At 42.8% G+C, this 10,205-nt stretch overlaps 1 protein-coding gene across 1 annotated transcript; it reads right to left on the bottom strand.

Annotated features, from left to right (window-relative positions):
* Nucleotides 1-240: 240 nt before the first annotated feature.
* LOC134535199 (cytochrome c oxidase subunit NDUFA4) lies at nucleotides 241-4,386 on the bottom strand. The gene is made up of 3 exons (XM_063374223.1): nucleotides 4,235-4,386; nucleotides 2,169-2,315; nucleotides 241-420 (listed from the first exon to the last, which is right to left on the bottom strand). Exons 1-3 carry the CDS (start codon nucleotides 4,274-4,276, stop codon nucleotides 358-360), a joined length of 252 nt encoding a protein of 83 aa, XP_063230293.1. The 5' UTR covers nucleotides 4,277-4,386; the 3' UTR covers nucleotides 241-357.
* Between the last annotated feature and the right edge of the window lie 5,819 nt (nucleotides 4,387-10,205).

The raw sequence follows: 10,205 nt of genomic DNA, 5'->3' as shown, positions 1-10,205 counted from the left end.
TTTATACTTGCTCGTAACATATTTATTAAAAACAAGCACAGGCTAGTTATTTACACACTTACTCTACCACACAGTGCAATATTAATTTTTGTTTTACCCAAAATGAAATAATTCCCATAAGGGTTGCAGTACATGTTAATAAACAAAAAATCGGCATAAAATGTGGTGCAACCCATACGCCGGTAAATACGGTATTCTACAGGTTGTAAAAAGTTTCACTTCAAAAAGAGAAAGCAAATATTTCAATTTAATAACATTTTATTCGTCACGGATGCAAACATATGTACAATGAGACAATGAACAGTTACAATCTGGAGACCAGATACGACGGGACTACACTAGGCGCTGCTGGCTGCTCTAGTCGGTGTACTTGGGGGCGGGGCACTCCACCTTCGAGTAGTCCCTCACTGGTGAGTAGAACTGAAACCACACCCACAACACAAATCATCACTGTCCATTTACTGTCCCTTTTATGTTTCCCACAGCCATGCATGTGTCTGCTTAATGTGTTAAAATCCTCCAATTTTACTTCACCTGGAAAATGCTTACTGGTTAATTATAGAAGACCTTTAAAAATAGCTTCAACTAATTGTAATTTAACTTTTGCACACCAACCTCAGTAGTTACACCAGGAATATACCTGAAAGTTTTTTTTTGATATAATGGTTTTCAAGTTACATTGAACTAAGATCTAAAGATAAGTCTTGGCAACTGTATAAGATAAAAAACACTATGCAATCCCTCATAATTTTTTCCTAAAATATCTTTTAGTCACATTTACCCAACTATGTACTGTATTTAAATGTAAAGCTAATCTATGGACACTTATTTAGGCCTAATTGGAATCTATCTCAGAATCAGATATGCACTCAATCCATCGGGACTTTCAATATTTGTAATTACAGTGAACTCCCAAGTATCTGAGCCCCGGATTATCCGTACCTGAATTTAGTTTAATTATTAATTTGTTATGTTCAGAAGACTGCATTGCCCCAGTGCACTTCTTTGCTTGGCCGTGCAATATTTTTAAGCACCTTGTTACTGCAATCTTATCTTAAACCCCTAACTGACTAAAAAAGTTACAAAAGGAACTACATGCTGCTCAAATGCAAAGTGACCCGACACTGTCGGTAGCTACTGCTGAAAAAGCCTCGAAAGCAGCGCCCCAGAAGGGGAACCGCGCAAGCGCAGTAAACCTGAAGGGTGGGGGATCTATTACCAATTGGAAGGCGAAGGAATCGTGACGTATCTAAAGGGGAAAGGAGGGGGAAAGGGTAGGAGGGGTGACAACTACGCCGCGCCGAAGTCAAAGTACAAGACGTCATTACAACTGTTGTATTAACTTTCCATCTTTGGCTGTTGTAAATGACCTTAAACTAGCAACGTAGGTGAAGGTAATCTTCACATGTCTCATAGCATGTTTTCATAATGACAACAATATAATTTCTTGTGCTATTTACGTCCCAAAACTTTTAACTGCAACATTTCATGGCAAACACTGCAGCCATAACTCCACAAGATGCACATATACTGCTGCATCCATCTTCGGTTTATGGAAACTTTCCTGTGTTTGATCCATGAAAAACATGCCTCGGAGAATTGGTGCATTGAAGTGCTACTAATATATTCGTCAAGCCTGGAACAAGTTTCTCTGCAGGCTAGTTATATGAAAGGACAAGGAATGGAATATAAGTAACCTGCTGCTGAGTAGAAAGATTAAATGCAAGGTTGGTGGAAAGGAGGGTGGTGAGGGGAGAGGGGAGGTCATTAGTAGATCCCAATTTACATGGGTTAATGTACCCGCAAAGAATTGAGTGCAGGCGCATCGCAGAGGATATTTTGGCACTGTCGGCCGATGACTTACTGTAGCTCTTAATGGTTTAAAGACCTGTTTTATATAGCTTCGATTGCAAAAACAGTGCAATTTTATGGTAAAAAAATTCACAAATTACAATAAAAAAATTATTTTTTTTAAGTGTGATTACAAAAAGCAAAGAGTGCCTCTATTTTTCGGGCTAGCTGCTCCCCTGATCAAGAGCACATGCCAATTTTTGAAACTACTTTGTCTGACGCATGTCCAACCATTCACATCTTCAACCAGTAACGTTACAGTGTTAAAACTTGAGCGTACAACAAGGTGAAACGGGAGGACGCCGGGTGCTGCGAACCTTGTGCTGCTTGTTGGCGTACTCCTGCCACGGCTCCGGGTTGGTCTTCCTGTTCCACGTCACCTCCGGGCTCTTGACGGCCAGCCGGATCGTGTAGAACACCGCCCCCAGCCCGCCGGCCGCCACGCACACGTACAGCGGGATCAGCTGTCGACAACACTCCACGTTCTTCCACCATTCCTACCAGTGGGTTACATTTCCATTTTGGTAAACCTCAACAACCTCATCACAACACATCTAATGACACACTCCTGTCCATAACCGCAAGAGGTAATAACTGATCATTCCTCATGGACAACCACAACTGTTGCTAACACTCACGCCAGCCCACGAGTTCGGCCTTTAAATAGGGTCCAAGTTGGTCCCATGCCATGAAGCGAGGAGGTTTAACAATACCGTGATAATAATGCAATTTCAACTCTGAACCGAGTTACACTTCTAGCCAAAACACACTCCTCCTCCAAAGCATTCCGTTCCCCTATTGTCCTACCAAATTTTTTTTCCCCCCCTTTCCTGTCTTTCTTCGCTCCCTGACTTCTCCAGTGTTTTCCCTACTACTTCTACCCCTATTAGGACTTGATACAGGCTAACTAGCCTCTCCTTCCACCTTCAGTTCTTTACGCTCTCCCTCTACCACCCACATCCTTCATCAGCTCTGTTGGGCCGTTGAGATACTCTTCCTCGTCCCTTCACACACCTGGCTGCTCCCCTCTGCACCCCATACAGTTCCCTCCTAGCGCTGCCGTCCGTGGGTCCCATCCTGCTGCATGATGCTTCCTGTTTTCATTTAGTACCTTTAAACATCCTAGACACAACAAAAACTTCTCCAATGAAAATGAATTAAGATCATAAGTTTAATATGAATTAAAAATTTTCCACAAAACCTAACATAATTTGCTTGTATAGTGATATTTTGGTTTTTGTTTAACCATGATATTCGGACATACTGAATTAAAACAGCAAATGAACTCTGTAAATTTCTTGTCGTGGCTCGTCTTTAAATAGACTTGCAGTGAAGCAGCCGTAGCCATATTGTGTTTTTTTTTGCGTTAACATTCCTGTGGTTTTCCATAAATGTAAGAACCTGTGTATTGAGTTGTTTGATCTAATTCCAAGTAAAACTATGGTCCGCCCCATGCTGGAGTATGCCGCAGCAGTGTGGGACCCATACACGGCAGTTCTTGAGAGGGAGCTGGAGGGGGTGCAGAGGAGAGCAGCTAGATGGGTGAAGGGCAAGTGAAGGAGAACGGACAGAGAAGGGAAGGGGGAGTGCAGTACCACAGAGATGATGATAGGAATGAGATGGGAGAGCTTAAAGGATAGAAGACAGAAGGAGAGATTGGTCAAGATGTACCAGGTGCTGAGTGGAGTGGGAGGATGGGGAGAGCTGGGGGGCAAAGTCAAAATGGGAATGCCTAGAAGTAGAAAGGAAAATACTAGGAAGGTTTTCAAAGAGAGGAGGAGAACAGAAAGGGGAAAAAATGTGATGGTCGTGAGGACAGTAGGGGAATGGAATAGGCTGGAGGAGGAGTGTGTGGCGGCTGGGAGTGTGGACCAGTTCAGAAGGAGAGTGAGGGGGAAGTAGGGAGAATGCTTGCCACCGGAGACTTTGTACCCAATTGCAGCTAATTAAAATTAAATTATGCCATTTACTGTGTATCGTAGACTTATTGAAAACCTTTCACATAGAAACACTGAGAGTGGGTGAGTAATATATAATATTTCTGTAATATATTGTTATAATATAACATGAAAATTATTTTTATGATTCTTAGCACATCAAGGCAGGAAAAATTACTTCAATTAAGGCTTAATGCTGTAACTATTGGATGTATAATTTGAGTATTTTTAAGCAGGCATTTGATTAAAAAAAACGTTATTGCTAATTATAATTACTCTTTATGTGAGTACTATAATTGGTAATATCACAAAATGAATAAATGAACAAAAACAAATTCTGTCGTCTGTACTCTCGATGACCACGAATACGAAATTAAAGTTATTGCGTAATTCCACAATAGTTCAATTACAACCAAAGCATAATACTCAATAAGCAATAAACTTACTGCCGGGTGCTTTTTAAGGCTGCTCAAGCTTAATCCCTGCATTATTAAAATGAGAAAATTGAAAACTCCACAAATTCACAAAAACCTTGTTCACCTTCAGAAGTAAAATGGCACCATAGAAAAAACACCTACATGATGAGCGTCATAGATTTAAGAATTGTAAAGAGGCGGCATGCTGTGATATATTCACGGTAATATTACCGTTTACATTAAAAAAATTACTCTTTAACTCTACATTGCCATAATGTTCCGCTCAAAACATTGCGGAAAAGGTGTTTGATAAAATCAGATAAAGGCAAGTAAGAATGAATTATAATCTCCGCCGTTTAAAACAAGTCACTTTCATAAAAATAATAATTTATAATTGTTTCCATAATGCAAAAACTACACTTCAGCCAATGTTTTGGGCGTCAATTAACTGAAGAATATAAACAGCTTCACATACTTTATATGTAATCATAACCACTGGCTACCCCCTGTTGAATATGTAACACATGTCAAAGTTCTTTGAAGACCCTTGCACAATGTCAAACTTACGCTTCCAACACCTTCCAATATGATGTGTCAAATAAAGTTGAAGGGTTATAATGTCCCTGAAAACCTGACTAGAGAAGCAATGTTTATTTTTTGAGAAGTTGGATGGCTAGAGATTACATAAAATTTTTGAGTATAGTAATGGGTTCCATATTAAGGTGAATGTTGGATGAGATCGGCCAATCAAATTCGTACCTATCAAAAACTGAAAAGCATCTGCGTCACTATTCTTTAAAAAAGCGAAGCACACATGGCCGATTAGAGCTTAAAATGTTAAATAACTAAAATAAAATTAAAATGAAAGTCGAATGCGAAAACAGTTTGTGCCTAAAAATAAAATTATGTTTTTAAAATTTTAAAAAAACTCTGAAAATGTATTTAATTATGTAGCGAATATTAATGTGATTGAAATTTATTCATGTTCAAAATTTTTTAAATGTACAAACATAATAACAAGTTCATAATTTCCATCCAGCAATGTGATGCATTCTTTAATTTCAAAATTTAGAAAAACATTGAATATTATGATATAGTTCAGACCAAAAATAAACTTTGATACTGTGACATGATTAAAAACATAATTGAGGTTATCTGTCCAAATATATTTGATGGAGATAATTGGAAGCTATTACCCGTCCAATAATTCCCCTCCAACTCTATTGTAGAATATATTCGAGACAAATATTTAACATAGTCCAGGAAAATTAGGGGTTTCACCTCGGAATGAGAGATAGTCAGCTATAAAGTTGACACCCTACGATAAGCGGGTTTTTAGACAACTTTTAGGGTGTCAAAATAAAGGTTTATACAACATTATAGCTGACTATCTCTCATTCCGAGATACTTGCCCTCATTTGACTAATATTCCTGAACTGTGTAATTGGCAAGATAATCATCTATTAGTAATATTAAAAATTGTTTTTGAGTGTGAGAAATTATGCAAACTCATAAGATTATAATTTTTTTAATAATTAACTTAGTAAATATGTGTTGACAACTTTGGTGTGCCCTAAATCACCAAATATTTACCATAATAATTCGATGGCCATCACCATTTCACAGAAATAGTGCATGAGGTTGAGTTCATCCACTGCGATACAGCATTGTGTTGCGACTTTCAGAATGTTCGACACTATCGACATAACGACTATTTCCATGCAATATTCAACTTGGTGTATTATGTTGACGCCGACCGCCAATGCTCCTCTGTCGCATAGACCGCTATGCCTCATCAGCGTCTCGCAAAAGCGTGTGCACCGAACGCGCCCGTGCGCGCAGCAAAGGGTAGTGCGTGCGACGAGGCGAACGCCATGCAACGAGTGCTGCGCCGGCGGAAGGATCCGGCCGGGTGTGGCATATCCTTCCGCCGCACTACAACAAATTATTATAATTATGTTTTCCACAGGTTTTTATTAAACATTATTTTTCATTAATTAATAATTCAGTACTTGCAAAATCATGTTTCACTGTGCGATTTGTCCCGAACCTGGCCGGTTCAGTTTCCCGCGAAATTCACACGTTTCCGCGGGAGTGCTGGCGGGGGAGGGGGGTCGCGCGCGGCGACACCGGGAGTGTCCTTCGAGAGCTCAACCAGGCCGGCAGCCTGCGCGCAACGCGGAACCTTCAACCTTTGCTTTCACCGACATGTAGTTTTCAATAGTGTAATATCTTTTCAACCTTTTACGAACAGTTCCGCGGTCGGCCTAAATTTACCATGAGGTACTTAACTTAATTAAATCAGTGCTCCAAGATGAGTGTTCTACATCATACGTAAGTACTGTAGGGAGTTTATGTGAATTTACGTCGGCGCTTCACACCCCAACCTAGCCTACAGGCTACATAGTTTTGGCCCGCACGGGGCAGCCAGCAGGCGACGCGTGCCATCGAACATAATAGCGATTCAGTCCCTGGGTCACCTCTAGACATCACGTAGAGTCGCCGGAGACACGGGCCTACGTGCTGCTAGCCCAGTTTATTAAGTGTTAGGTAATAGTGAAGTGTATTGTTCGTCAAGATATCGTGCGCCATGTCAGAGTGTATTTTTGTAACTATCGCATCACGTGTACAAGTCCGTCCCTCACGCGCATTAAAATCGTGAGCCGCCACTGAGGAAGTGAGCTGCGCGTGTGACTAGTCGCGTCGGGCAAACCGTTGCGGCCAGAACGGGCAGCACCATGTATTGGGCTGTGCTGTATTAAATTCACCAACTAAACTTTGTGTTTTTCTTCAGGCGTCCCGAGTGGCCATAACAGCTCGGGGGGCCCTACTGCGTTAACCCCTACCTCTAGCCACAAGGCCGAACCTTCCCTGAGATCACGAACCCGAGCAAAAATCACGTCTAAATAGTCAGAGGTAGCGGGGACGGCGTCAATGTATTAAATAAAATAAATTCTAATGGATGTGTCAATATTTCATGACTTATTTTATTTAAAGTTGACGTCGTCCGACCGAAGGCCACCCTAAAGCCCGACCTGCAACCGCCAGTATCCGACCCCGCTAATGGAACGTGCCCCTAGCCATGGCCCACCCGAGTCAGACGAGCGCCGCGAAACTTAGGTATTATCAACGCCCTTAACTTAATCGGCAAGACAAACCGAGTCACGTACAAGATAAATTCAATACACTTTAAAGAATATGCCACTTTAAATTAACAACACCGTGCAACACAAGTGCGACGTAGGAGTGCCCGGGTCACTCACGTGTAGTTTTTTAATAAAACAGCTGTGAGTGCTCCCCTTGCGGCCTTCAGCCTGATTTCAATAATGTAATATGTGACTTAATTAACACCGCCCCAAATTAGCATTTACCATTCGCCACTGGAACAGTCATCAAGCGACGAACAGTCTCCAGTGTGACTCTGATAATTCAAACTTATTTTATACAAACTTGTTACATGTCATTTCTAAAACATATATATATATATATATTACATTTTGTTATTGCCGTCACCCGACCTCTGTGAAAGGTCCGGGGGGTACCTGACGGGCTCTACGGGTGTCGCGATGCTCTTGTTGTCCGGAGGGGCGCCAGGCTAGCGGGCTGCTAGGCCATTGATGTCGGGTCGTGGGTACTCTGCCCCCGCATGCCCCGCCAGGTACACGGCTTGAATCTACCCTGAATGGCTCTCCCTTGACTGTGAAGGCCGCTCGGCCGTGTGGAGGACGGGAGACTACGGAAAATTAGTGTACTCGAGTTGGTGAGAATTACCTTTAATTTAGTCCCGCTACAAAACACTCTCACCAACACTTGGCAACGTCTAGCCGTTACACAATTAACACAAAAGAAAACATAACACTATGTGACAATGGTGGCAGTCTCGCAGGACGTGGGTCGGTGCTCGCTGGAGACGGTTAGCGCCGAAAGTTAACGGGTGCATGGCGGGGGGGGGGGGGGGCGATGAGTGGGCTCCTAAGTTCGGCGAAACACTTACGTGAGTGATACGATATGCAGCGCGGTATCACGATGAAGACGGTCGGGATAGGCCCGGTTCCGCAACATACGTACCGAGTCGACGTGGGCAGCGGTGAATTAACAAACGGTTTTAAATTTAAAGATTTAGTACAGAATAAAAATAATCAATGAAAGAAACTTGGATGCTGCCCACGGACACACGTCTGTTCCCGGCGCGGAGTGGTTGGAGACTGCCGAACATGGCCGCCTGGCAAGGAAGAGAAACTTTCTCTTCTTTGTGAGTCGGCGTAAAAAATCTTATATTAATTGAATTTACTCTATTACCAGTTAAAACATGTTCCAGGTGCCCAATTAAAATGTAGCACCTGGTAATTGGGTGCTTAAGGCTTAACAATGGTTTTAATGTATTTAATTATTTAAATTGTGACATCAAGTTGGCGACTGTAAATTTACTAACATATTGTCCCACTGCGAATTGTTTTAGAGGGATTTCTCCTATTCTGACTTGATCATAGTCACGGGCATTTTAATTAAGGCCAGTGGCCACGGTGACTGTTAATGAGGTTTTTTGTCTGCTCCGTGCGTGGTGTACTCGCCCGGAGTGGCTACGACGCACTTATTACATGTCGGGTAATTAGTAATTTCGTACTAATGGCTTTTCCCTTAATTTAATTATGGGTTCGAGCCTCCGGGGTTCCGTACCTTTAAATTACATTATGTCTATTGGGGTCATGCCCAAGACGCTCGCCTGACTCAATCCGGCTGGGCAAGGGGCGCGCTCCGAAAATGGGATACGGTACCGGCGGTGCGGAGCACGGGCTTAACGGCCATGGTCGGTACGACGTCATTATTAATATAATTTTTTACGAATAACGGAACTTTAGAAACTCTGGGGCGACAGGAAGCTCACCCCTCCCATCGCGGCAGGGCCAGACGCCAGTACAACACGACTCGCGGACCGGGACGGACGCACGTCCCACGGGGAGCCATCATCTCTTTGTCTTCACTGAACTTCCTTCTGGTAACTATAGTCCAACTTCAAAACCTTTTTTAATCACTCCCAGTGTGCGCCCGGTCCTTTTTCCGGTGTAGGCCCTATCCCAACCGCGTAAATATCACACTCCCCGCACAACACATTGCGCGGGGCAGTGCAGCATACGGCGACTCAAATCAAACTCTCTCCCTCAACCTCGACTGGCGTGAGGACGTAATTTTAGTGATGGTGCGTCAGAGTGCCCATTGTATAATGATAGTGTACTTTATGTAGGGAAATCATGTGAATGTAATTACAAGTGTAACTACTACGTAATTAAACGTCCACTCCACACACTCTGTTCGCGACGTGTAAACGATAGTAAAAAACCGTGTACGTTATTTGCAAACCCCCCCAATCCAGTTAGGGATCAGCATCCTATGCTGTGTAGGGCCAATAGTACAGCAGGCATTAGGGACCCCTAACATCACAAAAACCACCGTCGTTCCTAGTGGGCCATGCAGGGGCCTTCAGACCTCACGACCCACCTCGTGGCTAACCATGCGTTAGCCTGGCGCCCTCCCGGAGACGTTTCGCTGCAAGAAAACAGCCTTCCCGCTAGAAACACCACCGAGTCTCGAACACACCCGGGCGACGGCAAAGTTTTAATTTTTTCTACCATTCTCATATGTATTGCATAGGTATACCAAATTCCAGTTCAATACACATCTTTAACCAACAACACCTAGCAGAGTAACTCTCACTATGGATCAGGAACCAACATGTTAACTTTAACTCATACCAAGGCTTTACATATGATGCAATGCAAAACCCTGCATTTCCCTCAGAAGTCTTTGCAGTGCATCCCGGTAGGTTACAAGTGTGTCATGGTCAAGGTCCTCAAGTATGTTGGGCTTACTAAATGTGTTATTGGCAGGGTGTCCTGCCAATAGTATAAACTCGCCGGCGCTTGTGCTGGCCAATGCTGTCATGGTCCGAGTCCAATTTATTTGTTTTATATCCATTGCAGTCCCAGCACTAATTCCTCACTCA

Source organism: Bacillus rossius, chromosome 8 (genome assembly GCF_032445375.1).
Source record: "Bacillus rossius redtenbacheri isolate Brsri chromosome 8, Brsri_v3, whole genome shotgun sequence".
In the NCBI taxonomy this organism is placed as follows: Eukaryota; Metazoa; Arthropoda; class Insecta; order Phasmatodea; family Bacillidae; genus Bacillus; species Bacillus rossius.
This window is presented reverse-complemented; position numbering and strand designations above follow the sequence as displayed.